The sequence below is a fragment of the Rhincodon typus genome, chromosome 21 (assembly GCF_021869965.1).
Source record: "Rhincodon typus isolate 14 chromosome 21, sRhiTyp1.1, whole genome shotgun sequence".
In the NCBI taxonomy this organism is placed as follows: domain Eukaryota; kingdom Metazoa; phylum Chordata; class Chondrichthyes; order Orectolobiformes; family Rhincodontidae; genus Rhincodon; species Rhincodon typus.
The window spans coordinates 10,807,175-10,825,384 of NC_063352.1; the positions used below are offsets into that span (position 1 = coordinate 10,807,175).

Below are 18,210 nucleotides of genomic sequence, written 5' to 3' on the forward strand. Positions count from 1 at the left end.
ACAAGTGGAAATCACTTCATAGTTGCATTGTGTGCTATTCCATGGAACTCAAGTGAACATCTATAAAACCAGCACAACCAGAGCACAAACCAACTTTTGGTTCCAGACAGCAGAGATAAAACAACAAAGAGGATAGCAAGATATAAGCAAGTTGACCTGAATTACATTCAGACTAAGTTAACTACATAACTCATGGTTAACTTGGTAATCACCCTGACATCAGCATAAGTATAACCAAAAAGATTAGCATTCTAAGTATTTATAAGCCCAGCTTTGTACACTAATATTATTTCACGTAATTGCCTTTATGTGTAAATAGCCTTTAAACATGATATGTTCGTCTAGAAGTTATCTCCATATTGCTAGAGATGTCTCTCGCCTAAAACTGTTTGTGAAGCTCAAGTACATCATGTGCTCCATCACAAAATTCCCCCTTCAAGATGGTCTCGGTAGCCCATTTCATGCTAAGTGAACTGGACAAAACAACTGGCCATTTAAACATGATTTAAGCTCAGATGGAGTATGATACTCTAAGAGGCATCAACAGTTTCCACCTAGCATGAAGTTTCCATTGCTAAAACCTTGCCAGGTTTAGTGTTTTCCATTACTAGGAAATAGTCAAGCTAAGATCATTTGCAACCTCGGTTTGAATCCTGATGCCAGAACTCAACATAACAGTTCTTCCACACTAAGCAAGGGTAAAAGGATTTAGCCTTTTGGGTAAACTTGAAAACTTAATCTCTAAACAGTCCTTCTGGACATTGAGTCATTCTCCTGAGGTGAACGATCAAAGGATATTTATGCACGAGTTAAAAAAAATTGTCACCACAGACTAGGGATTGAACTCAGTAGTTTGCTTTCTCAGACATGGAAACTAGAACTTGGTATCTATGGTCTAAATGTATATAAGCCTTTGGACTTTAAGCCATAAGCTCTCAAGTATTCTGAGAAAGTCCTTGACAGACAGAAAGTTTGACATCCAGTCCCAAATTAAAGACAGCATCTGAAACCTGTCCTAATACTTGGATGACAATTGTTGGATAGGATGTAAAGGCCAAGTGTACGGTGTTTCTGGATCACTAATGATGGCTATTCTGGCCTCAAATTCTCGTCAACATTTTGCATAACCAGTAAAAGAATCTAAGGTTATACCTGAGATTACTTTTGCAATGCTGGAGGTTGTTGAAATAACTATTATTTAGTCTACGTGATATTTTTTCATGGAGTTTTATAGATCAAATGGTGGTCATTTGTCCCAATTTCATGCGTCGGCTCTTTGAAAAAGCTTTATTAGTCATTCCAATCATTAAAAAAAAGGGTGTCAAATAAAACAGACTAGTTTAGGTGAACTTTTACGACAATACATGATGTTTTCACACAAACCAATCAAGGCTCTCAAATTGGCTGCTCAATTTTAAGTAAGCTCTAGATCAGGTGAAATAGCAATGGAAACGCTCAGATCCTGTTAGATCCCTCTCAATGGTTTAGCCTCAGTCACAAGCTAAACAGATCATTCAGTGCAGAGCATGTGATATAATTTGTATTGTAGTGTTTTATAAATCTCAGTTGTTGCCAACAAGCACTAGTTTATAATGCACAAGGACATATTCTCTATCACCCAAGCACTTGAAATTCTGGTATTTTCATTAAGTCCCAGAATCCAGAGACTAAAAAATGGTGACACCTGCTTTAAATGCATTCTCAAGCTGCTTCTTGAAGCACTGACTCAAAGTTGTAGATGGAAGCATGGTTTGTTTAGAATGCAGAGCTCCGGGATTGAAACCAACACAGAAATGAACCAAGTATGGACATTTTTGACAACAGGACAGTTTTCCAGCAGACAAGATATTCACGAGTATTTCTGCAGAATGGTGCACAAGCTCTCCAGTGCTGGAAATTACGCAATGAAAACAGGCTCTGGTGGCTACAAAGGATCTACAACATCCAGTACTGGCATCAAATGCTTAAGGTCCATCCAAGGTAAGGTCACAGCAGGCTGCGAACATCTGGCAAACAGCAAAGGCAAAAGCACAATTGGTCACTGAATACAAACCAAAGATTGTCAACACATAAAACTTATAGGAACTTGATCAGGGACTTAAAGGAACCCCAAAAATATCAACACATTAAGGTGCCGTTTCATTCTCTGCAATCAGTGAGTATCTGAATCAACTCAAGAAACTATTAAACATTCAAAAAACTAAGTTATTTAATGAACAGAATTTTGTTTCTATGACCATGCTGTTGACAGACATTGCCTGTACTAGACAGAAGATCCAAATGAAACACCTGGCTGTCAAAATTTGCAAATCAAGTTTAAAGATCCAAATTTCAATTTATTGATACTTCATTAAGATTATCATACGAGTTGAGCTTTAAAAGGTGAGGACATTGACATTCTCTCAGTGTTCTTTCTGTTCTGTGGTGTTATACTACACCTGGACCAACGCCTAAAGTACTAAAACTGTGTTCATCTCCTAAATTTGGAGGAGATATAAACAGTTGGAGTTGTTTGGTGATTGCTATCTAGCAACACCTGCTTTAGTTGTATGCACAAGCATTTGGTAATGTCAAGAATGATCTTGGCAGCAAAGGGTCTTAGTCAAATTCCTTCTCGACACTCACTACCGAGGCTTGAATCTGAATTACAGCCATACGGTACAGGACATGCAGAGAAAGATGCCCCTTCAAGAACTTCACTGCTTCAGGGAAGGCAGTTAACATAACTAAATGAAGCAAAAATTTATTTGCATTTCATCACAAAATTAATTTTTATAACTAGAAAATTTGGGTTCCACTGCCGTACTATGCTTTACTTAATCAAATTCCCTCAAACTTAAAATCCTAAGACACCAAAAGACTATGTGGCCATAAATGTTTCTTGACTACAGAAACTTGACACTGTTCAGGTCAAAGCAGACCACTTGACTGGCACATGCAATGCATGCCATCTAAAAGATCTAGTGCAGCAATTACCAAGGTTCCTTTGTTAGTATCTTCCTAACTCTCAACCTCTCCCATCTAGAAGGGCAATGGCAACACACCTGCAAACTGATCTCCACACACCATCCCATCTTGGAATTGTATCACTTTTGACGCTGGGTCAAAATCCTGGAACTCCCTTCCTAATAGCACTGTGGATGTAGCAACGCTTCGCTGACTGCATTAGTTTAAATAGGTGGCTCGCCACTGTGTTCTCAAGGGCAATGAGGGACAGGCAATAAATGCCAGCAAAGGCAGTGAAACATCCCGTGGACAATTAAATTTTAAAAATCCATTTTTCCTGTACTTAAGGGAAGCTTCTAACATTTTTGCATTTTTAAATCCTGACTCCATTTACATTGGCAGTTCTATACATACTCTCTACACTTCAAGAAAAATTGCATTCCAAACTGGCAATTCTGTTTTAGCTAGCTCTAAACAAAGATAATTAATAACTAGGCTTGTTTTATTAGAATGAAATATGTAATTGGAAAGTACCGTTCACAAACATCAGTTAACTAGCTCTTTTATTGTGCTGGAACTTAACTTGTAGCCAATGGAAAAGGAGTAGGTTCAAAGAAGTGAAAGAGGAACATCTTCACCTCTATGTCCTTGACCACATCATAATGGCTTCCCAACGTTCCAATTGAGGCTTTTAAAAATAAAATCCAGGTTTTGAAATCTCAACCTTTGGAGTAAACAGTTCCATATTACACCCATCCACTTACTTTTCATAGCTGAAGAACAGCAGGCAAACAGCAAACTAAGACCCCAACAACCAAGAGCAGTAATAAACTTAAATCTTGTATTGTGAAATAAATTCACTCCACATTCCATCATTCTCATTCTAAACTGTCTACAAAGAAAACAATTCTTTATACCACAGTAATGGGGAAGAACTCAGAAGCACAAGAAACCTTCATGCGTAGTAAATGAAGTTGCCTAATCTTTCCTTTAACAAAATACATATTTTACAGGCCAATACTTATCAAGTTAGGCTTAATATTCTCACCTTTGCAACCTCTCCTGTGCCAGAACAACTTTCTCATGATGTCATACAGCAGCCCAACTGCCTTCAGCATTCAACACATTCAAAAGTAATTAGATTCCATAAAGCAAATAAAGCTACAACTTTACCAACATGAATCCTTTTATAAGGTCAAATGGCAAAGGGGAAATTCTCAATGTGGTCCAATCAAAACAAGCGAGTCGCTTGCAAATATCAAAGTAGATTGCTGGTCTGACCAACTCCGGTAGGTGTAACTTGGGTTCCATCCAGAAAAACCTCTATTTAGTGTTTGGCTGAAAACTCAATTTGCTTCAGCAAAGAGCTTATTTCTAGTGTTACAGGGTCAAATTTGTTCCTTACCAGCTGCAGAATGAATCCACCCTTAGTTGAACACAATAGCCAACATTATTTTGGTTAATTCTTAGATGCCCATCATATTGTTGAAAAGCAGTAAAGCAGTCACAAATCAAGTAACTGAAGAAACTGATGACAATCTGTACCCTACCAACCCAACGATGAAGATGCTCATGTGGCTGGTTCATGGTATAGGTTAGTATTTACTAAATTAAACAGCTCACTTACAGATCAAAACCTGAATACAATATAAACAAATTACACTTGAAGACAACAATAAAAGATGAATGTACTGGTCCTAGCCACGGAGACACACAAGTAGTGAGGTATGGGCTTCGGTTCACATGACAGTAGTCAAAGTGTTCTTCTATCACTGTTATAGCAAACTTTGCTATGCTTTTCTCGCAAGAACTCAAAGTTATTTCAGATTGGTGTCTTGGATTACTTAAAGAAACATTCATACAAGTCAACAAGAAACTTTTAATCCTGGCACGGACAACAATCTCTCTCAAGAGCATAGCAGCAACAGTAGTTTTAAGCACAGAATGGGGCCAGCAGTTAGAGAAAGAAGGATGCTTCTATGTTTGGAGAGATAGTTTTTGTGCTATGGAAAGTAACTTGAAGGCAGAAGAACGCCTCTGAACGCAGATTGTGTTCAAGTAGTTTTCAGGGAACTGAAGCCTGATTGGTTACTTGAATGTCGCAGAATGATCACAAGGGTAACAATGTAGATATCATTTACAAATAGACTTGAAACATTATAATCATAGAAATAATGAATTAGGTTAGTTTGTTACTTTATCACTGGTGTAAACATGATGGGCTGAATGACCTCCTTCATTGCCATAAGTTTTTCTACATTTCCAATTCACAGTTTAAAAATCACTCAATCTTCAGCCTAAATATTGCTTGTTGAAAAAACCCATCTGGTTCACTCATGTCCTTTAGGGAAGGAAACTGCCATCCTTACCTGGTCTGGCCTACATGTGACTCCAAATCCACAGCAATGTGGTTGGCTCTTAACTGCCCTCTGGGCAATTAAGGATGGGCAATAAACGTTGACCGAGCTAGCGATGCTCAAATCCCATAAATGAACAAAATAAGTTAAAGACACGAAGGAATCAGACAGTGCAGGCAAGAAACTTTTGTAGTAACCATACAGGAACAGATAATGAAAGGGAAAGCAGAGTGTGCTCTGCAAAAGGCCATCCACATAGAATTATACCACAAGGCCATAGAAGGATTTGAGAAATGAACGAGAATCTTGCTGTGTTTCTTTCATGGGACACTGGAGGCCAAGCACAAGCAGATCTTGTATCTTACGAACAGAACTCAACATTTTGGTTCAGCAATTCTAATCCTATCCCAACCAAACAAAACTATTCAATGCAATAATAGCTGAACAGGAAATAAAAAGTTGTCTAAGCCAAAAGGCGATACAAGAAAACTGAAGGAGTCAATGCAAGATAGAAGATGGCGAGTGGCAAACATGGACAACAATTACCTTGACAACACCAAGACACAGAATTCCAGTTTTTTTTTTGGGGCGGGGGGGAAAGAGTTGGGTGGGTGCTGGGAGGGGCTAACTGGGAATAACCCAAAAGCAGATTTAAATGAAGACAGACTCCAAAAACCGGAGGGTGTTCTTGTGCATACACAAGCAAGTTAGCATTCACATGCAGCAGGTAATCATGGAAAATTTATTTTTGGCTTTTTGTGCTAAATGATTGAAGTTAACAATATGGAATTCGTTTTAAAACTGTACAGAGTGTTATTCATTGCACCTGGAGCAGCGTACAGATTTGGTCTCATATTTAAGAAAAGGATATCCTGGCATTACAGGCAATTTGAAAGATTCATTTGACTGATTCCTGGGATGAAAAGGGTTGAGTTATCCAGAACAGCTAAATACATCTGAATTTCATTCAATAGTTTACAAGAATAATGGATGACCTTATTGAAGCGTAGAAAATTCTGAGGGGGGCTTGAGCGGGTAGATAACGAAAAAAAATTCACTAGTATGGGAATCTCAAAATAGGGAACATGAATTTAACTGGAGATGCAAAAGATTTTGTTCTGTCAGAGGGTAGTGAACATCAAGAATTTTCTACCCCAGAGTGTCGTCAAAGTCATTATAGAGGAACTAAGTAGATTTTAGAAATATCAGGGAGCTGAGGGCAATGAAGAGCTGGTACCAAAGAGGGGTTCAGGCCTGGGCCAGATCAGACACGATCTTATTCAATGACACATCAAACTTGAGTGGCCAAATGGCCTACTCCCACCTTATATTCTTTAAGCTATTCAAGGATCACTAGAGTTAATACATCAAAACTAAATTACAATATTGGGTTCCATGTTTGTGATTTATTTCAATTAATATAATTCATAATACTTTATTCGAAACAATGTATGACTAAGTTTAATTTATCGTTTGTACCATGTATTACCAAAGGGAAGACATAATTAGGTAATTTTGACAGCTTGGAGTTACGATGCCAAGATGTCTAGAGGTTTTGTTTTTGCATTCATCTTAATGATGTTTTACATCTCCAAACTAGAGTTGTGGCCTAGCAACCATGGTCCAGTGACACACCAGTGACAAAATAATCCAGGAAAGTCAGCCAGTGTGGTGCGTTTCAGAATGAATAGCTACTGGACAGTGGGTTTAGGGAACTTCATGTATGTTACTCTGAAGTTAAAATCATGTTGAATTTGGGATGTTTACATATCACAGAAAGAAATACCAAAAGAAGGGGAAAAAGCCTCCAGTGACTGCAAAGAAACTTGCCAAAAGGAAACTGATTACAGTTGGACCCACCCGAGTATGAACCTGAGCCAGGAGCTTTGGTGCAGAGATAGTAGGAACTCTTGATTGAGGTTTGGATCTTTGTAAGGATATTGTTGAAAAAAGGTAATGGCAGCACGAATCGTCTTCAAAGGTCTGTGACAAAACTTTCAATTTGTCTACTGTATTACAACATTTTTATTCATTTAAGAAATAAATTCTAAGTACACTGACTGGTTGTCGTGAATGTATGCTGTAACTGACCTCCATGGTTTTAAGAATAAGACAAGTTAGGATCTTACGAACCATGTTTCAATCTGGAATCTGACTTGTCCAGTATTCCCATCAGTTAGGAATCATAACATAAACATAAAAGATAACATTTCACTGTTCTCATTGTATGCACTGATAGGTCACTACGATATCAAGAACAAAATAAGGTACTATTTTCAGCATATTTTCTTCAGATAAAGCGTGCATACACTTGACCTAATGAAGATATGCACACTTCACAACAAATGGCCACAGGTGTACTCTGACTTATTTGGTTCTCTGCCAATAACTTCACAAATGACAGACCCAAACTAGCTAGGCTAGGTATATGCAGTCTTTGGTGTACAAAAAACAACAAGGCAACCTACACCAATGTTCCCCTTACTCCTTCTTTACAGTTTTCTTCAAAAAAGGTCAATAGGCTGCGCTGCCACAATGGCTACACACAGGTATAAACCTGAAATAATACAAAATGCAAAAATAGAGCTTGCCTATTCTGATGCATAAACCTGAAGTTATGAACAATTTCTGAGCAGAGAAAATGAACTTGCACACATTATACTGACAATTTAATGCAAACTACAGAACCAGCTTTGTAATTCTCTTCCACTGCTATTCTGTAATAAAGACAAATTAAAATAATGCCGAAACCAGACACTCAATGGAATATGCCCTTTTGCTGATTTTGGCTTTGAAGATTTTTTTTTTTTTTACAACAGCTTTATAGCAAGGTGGTCTCTCTATAGCGCTAACATGTCACGACAGACTTGCATGCATTGCACCACGTATTATCAACCTACCATCTGAACATGAAGATTTATCATATTCAGTTCATGCCAACATTCAAGCATTTAACAATACTAAGCATGTTTATAAAGTCAAAATTTTCTTGCGACTATTAAAAGATGCAACATGAGCAGTCAGAGGAAAAGTGAAAGAGGTGAAAATCACATGGGCAAAAACTTGAAATATAGGAATTACATTCTCACAGTTAAAAGGAACAGGAATCTGCGCCAAATTCTCTTGTAGCATTAAACATCAACAAAACTTTCAAACAGACAAAGTTAAGGTCAAAACAAAGATTCAACGTTTTTTTTTAATAAATCTCCATTTGACTTTCCACTGATTCTATATTATGCCTCACAAGGCGAAGTACAGGTCATAGCACCTGCAACTGGACTTGTCTATTGGCTTGCAACCATTGAATGAATAACCATAGCTGAAGCTGAAGCTGAACTTTGGCAGTTATCGTATCAAGTGTATTAATTTTACCCTAACCTGCAGATTAGACTTGTGTGAACATGTACACATGAACGAGTGGCACAAATCCCAAAACTCTGCAATTTTCACCAACATTGCCTGATAAATAATCTTGGATGGATCCATGAAAAACTTCCAAAATACTAGCTTTGAACTGCAAGCATTAAATTTAATAAACAGTGCACTTTAAAAAATGGAGAACATCAATATGCAATGCACATTCAAAACAGCACCATTATCCAATAAGGTGTAAATTTAATTTCAATTTTACTGTAAAATGAAGCAAATTATAATCTCCAGGTTCTGGCAACTTCATTTTAAAAACAGAACTGGGTCTTCATATATGCACACAAAAGGCTTCCTTTTAATACTTTTATAATGTTGGAATAAGCCTATAATATTACCTTTTGTTCATGATAGCTTGTACTTAGTGTGGACGAATCAGCTTTCCAACAGTGATGCATGCTAACCACATACAAAACCACAGGTTACATCGTGGGAAAAAACAATTTCCAACATATCACTCGATATGCTGGGTTGTGCTATGACTGAGGGTCAACCTGCATATTCTGCTCTTGTCCCTCTCCCCAACCCACACAACTATGGGAGTTTCAGGTTCAGACATTGTTGCACCACTGCAGATAGGCCCACCGGAACAGTGCAAAGCAGCACATTTGCTAATCCTCTGCGCCAGCTGCTAACTTTATCATAATCCTCACAGATGGAAACACAGTAACTTCTGGCCCTGGTTTATTCTCTTGAAGAGAGGCATATAGCCCTTGCTGCATGTCTGGGCTTCAAACTAACATGTAAAATATATTAAGTCAGTGAAGTAATAAGTCTGAAGCCCGAAGTGAGAAACAAAGAAAGTGATGAGAGGAAGATCATGTACAAAAAGCATGGGAACAAAGGAAACATGCCAGGAAAATTTCAATAAAATGGTTACAGCACCTAAGGAGGCAGTCAAAAGTTTTCCATCACATTTGACTTTCTATGACCTTCAAAATAAAATGTATAATGTAGGCAGAGATTACAGCACCTGCCACTTGGATTTGTCCAGTGCTCTCCAACAATGAATGAATGCCCAAAGCTGAAGCTAAACATAGGCAGAGATAGTAGGAACTGCAGATGCTGGAGAATCCGAGACAACAAGGTGCAGGGTTGGATGAACACAGCAGGCCAAGCAGCATCGTAGGAGCAGAGAGGCTGACGTTTCGGGCCTAGACCCTTCATCAGAAAAGGATGCTAAACATAGGCATTTCTTTTCGCATTCACTCCAAAATGTTGTCCTCTGGTTAAGTCCCCTTCTACCAAATAGAATAGTTTCTTCAGCTACTGTCTGGACTCCTACTTTTGAGCACCTCTGACAAAACCCCTCTCACCTTCTCTACCTCCAGCTTGTCTAATCTGTACCAATAGATGTCTATCATCTCAGGCACCTTTATCATTTTTCTGCACTTTCTCCAATGGCTGACCAACATTCCCAAAGCGTAGGATTCTTCAAGATTGGACAGAATATTGCAGCTGAAGCCAAAGCAGTGCATGATAAAGACTCACCGTGACATCACTGCTTTTATACTGCATGACTCCAGGAATAGTGACAACGGACATAAAGAATGAACTGAAAACAAACTTAACATGGAAGGAAAGACAGTAAAACCACTGTGCTTTAACTATGTTTAAGAAGCAAATTATATATTCCCAACAGGAAAGTTAAAGATACAGATATTTGCAAGATGTTTTCACTCCAACTGCTTAAAGTACCATCTAAACTGTGCTGGAAAATTATTTAAAATAAAAAGACTTGGGTCTAAACCATAACCTCAAAACAGCCTCAAGGGCTTTTACAGCCAATGAAGAGCTTTTGGAGGTTAAGGAAAGTGGCAGTCAATTTGCGCACAGTAAGGTCCCTAAAACAGCAAATCAATTATGATTAACTATTAGTTTTAGTGGTGATGGGGTGATCAATACTGCCATGGGGCAGTGTTCATATGCACCTGAGACAATAAACACTACCTAGGTTTAAATCTCGTATGAAAGCCTGCATCTTTTCCAGTGCAACACTGAGCAAGTGCTGCAGTAAAGTGTCAGCCCACATTATATGTTCCAAGCTCTGGAATGAAGCTTTACCATAGACCCAAAAGACAAGGTTGTACACAATCATTGCAACTCAACAGCTTACTAAAACAGGTAGACAAGATCACAACATAACATAGGTTTTAGTAAAACCACAGGTAGAAAACTTTTGAAATGTTTGTGTCTATTTGTTTAAAAAACTGCAGATTAACTATTACCAATGATCAAAACGCTTTAGGAATATTTCAATATGATTTTATAATTTCATGAACTATCTGCCCAAAGATGACAGAACATGTCAGTCAGGGAAAGAAGACTGCATGCAAGCACTCATGTGATGAAACCTGTCACATAACTATCCTACCTTAAGTCAACATCAGCACCCAAGATCTTAGTAAAAATATGCTTTTGTTTTGGTTGAGAAGGCAAGCAATTTAATCTATCCAACAAACCCGTCATTTTGAAATAGTGTGCCATCTCAACAATTATTCCTAAGTCCCACATTCTGAGGACTACACTTAAACACTAAATCTTCAGACTTTAAGGACAAATTGTGCCAGTGATGCAATTTGTCACCCCAAGTAACATTAGCAAAAAAAAAGTCCTCTCCTTACACATTCAATGCATGTTATAATTTTATTTAACGTGTCAAATTCACTGCACTTGGAGGTCGAGCAATATTTTCTTACTCCTGCTCATTTGCCTTCCAACATGCTGGGATGTTAAACTACCAAGGCAGACCAACAAAATTGGAATTGCCATTCCCAATAAAACAGGGCCACAACCTCATTTGAATCACTTAGGTTTGGGGGAAAAGGAGAAGGGGAAAATAACATTCAGTAGAACTTCTACCCGGAATGCACAGTCAACTGAAGAGTTCCCAAACATCAGTTTCGACTCAAGAGAATGCCTTACCTGTGCAATATCTGCACCAAGGAGCACTGCAATGTACAATTTAAAATTTTATGACCAAGAAAGGAGCCAAATTAGGTACCTTTGAAACAAAAAAAGAGTGCTTGGTAGACATTGGAAAAAAGCATCATGCCACATTGTCGCGCAGAACCAATGATCAGTGCAACATGAAACTGTGCTGACAAGTTCCTACAGTGCTCTGATACTCAAATGCGAAAATTGAGACTAGCAGCCGCACTCACGCTCTGATCCCTGCTTTAAAACAGAGTTAATCATAGAATCCCTACAGTGACAAAACAGGCCCTTCAGCGCAACACCGACTCTTTGAACAGCATCCTACACAGACCCATCTCCCTACCCCTTTCCTATAAGCCTGCATTCCCCATGGCTAATACACCTAATCTACATATCCCTTGAACACTACGGGCAATTTAGCATGGCCAATCCACCTAGGCAGCAGTTCGCTGGACTGTGGGAGGAAACCAGAGCACCTGGCACACAGGGAGAATGTGCAAATTCCACACAGACAGTCGCCCAAGGGTGGAATTGAACCCCGGTATCTGGCGCTGTTAGGCAGCACAGCTAACCACTGAGCCACTGTGCTGTGTTAGGTGTCATCTATTGTCACAGCCAAAGAGGTAATTCTTTGTGCACACATTCTAGCAAGTTATTGTTAAACAGTGATCAAGAGGAAACATGCAGTTTTCTTCAGGCCTCACTGATTACAGATGAAGACAAATTCAACACAGCAATTGAAGCCAACAGGTCTCAACTTGATCTTCCTGGTCAATATGGCTCAGTATTATACTTGGCTTTACACTTATGACCAACAGATACAACCAGAAAATCCAAAGACATTTATTAAACTGGAGTCCATGAGAGCCATTAGTTATCAAACGTCATAAATAAACATCTCTAGGAACAGATTACATGGTTATTATTACTTTGCCAATTGCAGAACCTTGTTGCACACAAACAGACTGCTTTTGAAATTACGAAGGACCCTGTATTTCAAAACTCCATTCGCTGTAAAGTGCTTTATGGTGTCCAAAGATGGTAGAAGATGCTGTATGAATATCTGCTATTACTTATTTTGAAATATTTCCAGTGACAACATACTTAACTTTGTTACCTTGTCAACTATTTCTCACAGTTGTGTAGACACAACCTGGATCACAGAAATACTGGGTATTTCTGGGAAAGTACATCTGGGTCATAACAGCAATTCACAGATGCACACAGTACCAAACATCCAACCCAAGTAAACTGCAAGTCTAAAACTGTTTATTTTCATAGACTTGTGCCAATGGCTGAATACAATCCTAACTTTACACCAGTGGATGGATGCTTCAAATGGCCTGTGAAAAAGTGACAAAATGGCACGGATTGGCATATGTATGATTGAAGGATGCATTAAACCATTTCCCCAGATAACAGCGTAGCTGCTAAGACAGTTATAAAAGTGGAATAAGGAGAAAAAAAAACAGAAAAAGCATGAAAATGAGAATTAAGAACCAGCTCCATTGAAGGGTTATTTATCATGGGGCTAAATGGTTCCTTGCATTATATTTTTTAGGAGACAAAAAAATTGAAGTGAAGAACTCAGCAAAAGATTACTTTATTATTGCACAGAAAACATATCTTAGTGTTTATGACTCACGTTCATTTACTTTAAGCTTTGGAAAATAAGATTCTAATATACTTGGTCTCAAAGAAGCTTGGAGAACTGTTTATAAACAGTCAATTCCACGTTGAGAGAGACAGGTTTAAATATACACAACCTAGTTTTGAGACTTGTGATCAATGTTCATTGCCAAATATGAATAAATATAAACTGCAGAGGACAAAACTCAAATTACACAATAGGCAAAATCTAGTTTTAATTGGCTTGAGCTTTCACTGAATTTAATGCACCGTATTAAAAATTATAAGAAAACTTGAAGCAAATATCCTCTGATTGCATAAATAAATCTACCACACTTCAAGGGGCACTTGAGTACAGGCTTATTAATATACTCTATCGTTCTAAGATCTCGATGGGCGGGGGGCAGATGAAATAAGATAGCTTAGAAATGCCAGCATGATATAGCAAATACTGCAGCAGAATGTTCTGAGAGCAGTCCAGTCTCCATCACCTCTAGATCCCTCCAGGAAAACGGGCCTTGTGCGTTTATGGCGTTTTCCAGATTGGGGAAGGGGGGAGAATAAACAAGGATACAAATATAAATAAACGTGAGGAATAAAAAGGGACTGTCAAGCTTGGTAGCTGCAAAACGGTTGGGCTTTCATAGTCCAAGTGAATTCGGATATTCCCCCGCATTTAATGGGCTGAAGGCAAAGACACACGCTGATGGGGAATGGCCAGGGGTTTAATGCCCAGTTGGATTGAATACAGAGAGGCTGCAGCATGGCGCCTATGGCCTACGCGTGGTTCCCATTAGGAGGGGGAGGGAACGCTCAGAAACCCCGCGCTCACTCGGCCCCGAGGCCTAACCGTCACTTTCCATTTTGGTCACATAAACATCTGGGTTAAAAGCCCGCCGATAGGGAGGAAAAAAAATTTAAAGCGGATTTCAAGGGATGGGGCGGCGGGGGGGGGGAAGTGGAGAAGGACTGGAGTTGGGGTGGGTAGAGAAAAGCCTGTGATTCTCCCTCACGCCAGGCCTCGGTCTCGCCTACCTTCCATCTCCATCTCCTCGGGCTCGCTGAGGTGCTGTTCATTCTGCTCGCTCGGCTTGGTGCAGTGGTTCATGGTCTCGGAGAAGGCCTCGGCCCTCCTGGCGGCGTCGGCGGCCGGCGGCTGGGACGACGTGAGGGACGGCTCGCGGCTGGCAGGAACGGAAACCCGGACGTATTTGCTCGCTATGCGCCCAATCTCGGCCGAGTGCTGCGCTCGAAGCTCCCTCCCCCCTCTCCGCTTGTCACGGCAAAGGGGGAACTCGCCTCGACCTGCCCCGAGAAAGGTGCGGGGAGAGCCAGCGCCTCTTCCCCTCCCCGGCTGGGTTTTTCTTCCCCTGGTAAGAGTGGTTGGGATGGGGGGGGTTGTGGTGGTGGTGCGGGAGGGAGAGGTGAAGGGACAAGAGGGGGCTGCGGACGGAGGGAGTGCGAAAGAAATGAAATTAGCGGATTTTTATTCCGTGGAAAAGGGGAGGCGGGAGGGCGAGTTTTGTACTTTTGAAAAAAAAATGTATGGGCGCCGGGGCTGTTTGTGTGTATGTGTTGGTGGGGGGGTGGGGAATGTGTGTATGTGAGGGAGGGGGGGGTGTAAGGGATGGGGATGGGGATTAGGAGGGGAGGGGGATCAGGAGGAGAGGGGGGGGGGAGGGGAAAGGGGAGGTGGGTGGGAGCAGGAGGTGGGGGTTTTGGTTGATTGTGACTTGTCGTCGTCCCTGTGGCGGGGTTGACGGCCGCCGGGCCCCAAGACGGCGGGTCGCGGTGGTCCTCCTCACTTCCTCGGGCTGCACAGTCCTCGTCTCTTTCCTTTCGGTTTACACCCCCCTCCTCCTCCTCCTCCTCTCTCTTTTTTTTCCTGACTCTCCCTCTCTTCTCTCTTTTTTTCCTTCCACCCCCCCCACTCTGTCTCTGTCGCTGGCCTCCGTTCTCCTCGGCCCCGCTGGCTCCGCACGGTGGAGAAAATGGCGGCGCGACGCAGATGTCAGCTCGGCACCGCGCAGGCGCGACTTACCGGCTCTGGGGGAGGAAGGGGCGGGCCAGCTTGGGGAAGGGGGCGGGGTCGGGTGGGAAGGGGCGGGACTTTAGGGAGGCGGGGTGGGCCGTCTGACGTCATGGCCATCCACCACATCTCCAGCATTCCCAAGTGTGTGTTGGGCAATAAGCATGGGGTTGCTCCTGGAATAGCCCATTCAGCCCCTTGCTCCACCACTCAGTGAGATCCTGACTGATCTGTGGCCTTACAGATAGTAGGAACTGCAGATGCTGGAGAATCTGAGATAACAAGGTGTAGAGCTGGATGAACACAGCAGGCCAAGCAGCATCAGAGGAGCAGGAAGGCTGACGTTTCGGGCCTAGACTTACTCCGCCTAACCTTCTCCAGTGAAGAAGGTTCGCTGGACTGGAAACGTTAATTCTGCTTTGTCTCCACAGAAAACAACAAATGCTGGAGATCGCAGTGGGTCATTCAGCATCCATGGAGAGAGTGCAAGCTAATGTATCGAGTCAAGATGATTCTTCATCAGAGCTGACATGAAGTCGTAGAGTCATACAGCATAGAAACACATCCAAGTCTATGTCGACCAACAAACACCAAACTACACTGATCCAATTTACCTGCACTTGGTCCGTCAGCCACTATGTCCTGGCATTTTAAGTGCTTGTCCAAGCACCTTCCTCCACCACTGTCTCGGGCAGCACATTCAGTATTTCTACCACCCTCTGGATGAAAATTTCAGATCTTCACTAAACCACTTACTCCTTACCTTAGACTTATGCCCTCCAGTCTTAGACACATCTGCCATGGGGAAAAGATTTTCATAATCCACTCTGACTATGCTTTTCATAATTTTATGTACCTCAGTCAGATCCTCCCTCAACCTCTCCTGCTCCAAGCATAACAAACTCAGCCTATACAAGCCTCTCCATCCAACAGACTTTTCATTCCAGGCAACATCCTGGTGAATCTCCTCTGCACTCTTTAAGGTGCAATCATGCCTTTCTGGTAGTGTACATCCAGAACTGCACACAGTACGCGTCTATGGCCTAACCAACGTTGTATAAGTCTGTTGAGTTTCTCCGGTAATTTTTGTTTTTCTTCTATATATCTATCTTTGGCCCATATCCCTTTCTACCTTTGCTTAACGAAAATCTATCTGTCTCAGATTTAAAATTAACAACTGATATGGCATCGACTGCTGTTTGTGAAAGAGAGTTCCAAACCTCTTACCACCCGTTGTGTGTAAAAGTGCTTCCTAATTTGTCTCCTGAATGCTCTGGCCCTAACTTTTAGACTATGCACTGGTTAGCAATCCAGAACCCCAGGCGAATGTTTTGGAGACATGGATTTGATTGAATTCAATTTAAAATCTGCACTTAAATGCTAGCAATGGGCTATGCATGTAAATTGAAAAATTGGAAAGACAAGTCGTTTAATGGTGATGGTTAATAGTTGAAAAACACCATGGCTGATTTGTTGGTCTGAGAAAAGCCATTCAGTTGTATGTGATAGCACTTCCAGATAAAGAAGAAAATGAATTAAAAGCTGGTTTAATGAGACCGTTGGCAAATTTTGTAAAGAACCATGGGGTTCAATGATGACCTTCAAGGAAGGCAATCTGCTATCTTTATCCAGACTGGCCTACATATGACTCTATTCAATTAGAAATCTGGAATTAAGAGGTAATGTAATGGCAGCTATCATCAATTCTTGTAAAGACCCATCTGGTTCACAAACACCCTTCAATCTGCTGTCCTTACCCATTCCGTCCAACTGGTGGCCCAGACCCAGAGAGGTGTGGTTGACTCTTAGCTGCACCCCCCAGACATTAAGAGATAGGCAATAAGTGCTGGCCGAGCCAGCGACACTCAAGTCCCATGAACGTATAACAAAAAAAAATGGAGCTGACACACGTCCCAGCTACAATTGTCTGCCCGCTGAGCAATATTATATTCCTACACCCTCTCCCCACATGCTGCCATTGTCATTTCTCCCTGAACAATTCCAAAAGTAAAACAAAAATGACTTTCAAAGAAGAATCATGAATTTGTGTGTCATCCTTGCGCAGGGGCTGTGCTAATCTTCTCTGTATGCTTCCAATTTTAGTATATGTGCTGCTGAAGCAAGGACTCCCTCCCCACCAGCACCATTGGTATATCTACCTACCCTTTACCAGTGCATTGACGAAAGCAGCTCAAGAAGTTATCTCACCACTGCCATTTCAAAGGCAATTAGTGTCATAGAAATGTACAGCTTGGAAACAGACCCTTTGGTCCATCTCGTCCATGCCGACCAGATATCCTAAATTAATGTAGGCCCATTTGCCAGCATTTGGCAAACCCCTTCCTATTCATGTGCCCATCCAGATGCCTCTTAAATGTTGTAATTGCACCAACTTCCAACAATTCCTCTGGCAGCTCATTCCATACACACACTACCCTCTGCGTGAAAAAGTTGCTGCTTGGTTTCTTTTTAAATCCTTCCCTCTCCCCTTAAACCTGTGCCCTCTAGTTTTGGACACCTGTACCCTGGGGAAAAGACTGTTCATTCTATCCATGCCCCTTATGATTTAATAACCTTCTATAAGGTATCCCTATAGCTCAAACCCTCCAACTCTGGCAACATGCTTATAAATCTTTTCTGAACCATTTCAAGTTTCACAAGAGTTTTCCTGTAGCAGGAGACTAGAATTGAACATAGTATTCCAAGACTGGCCTAACCAATGTCATGAGTAGCTGCAACATGACCTCCTACACTCAATGCACTGACGAATAAAGGCAAATTAGGCAAACACAATACATACTGGCAAAGCTTGCGATACCCACGTCACAAGAACGAATACATTTTTTCAGAAGTGTTGTTGGAATCAACCAAATTAAGGGAATGGAT

The 18,210-nt window shown here is 41.0% G+C and overlaps 1 protein-coding gene and 1 non-coding gene across 3 annotated transcripts in view; both read right to left on the reverse strand.

Annotated features, from left to right (window-relative positions):
- usp7 (ubiquitin specific peptidase 7 (herpes virus-associated)) overlaps positions 1-14,435 on the reverse strand; it is a 92,519-nt gene extending 78,084 nt beyond the window's left edge. For both annotated transcript variants that reach the window (XM_048609360.1, XM_048609359.1), the window contains exon 1: positions 14,331-14,435. In XM_048609360.1, coding sequence (XP_048465317.1) covers positions 14,331-14,403 — 73 coding nt within the window. In that variant the 5' untranslated portion in view covers positions 14,404-14,435. The remainder of the gene's footprint in view (positions 1-14,330) is intronic.
- A 2,903-nt stretch (positions 14,436-17,338) lies between these two features.
- Positions 17,339-17,447, reverse strand: LOC125485715. The gene has a single exon (XR_007264423.1). It is a non-coding gene; the product is annotated as a U6 spliceosomal RNA (small nuclear RNA).
- Positions 17,448-18,210: the final 763 nt, after the last annotated feature.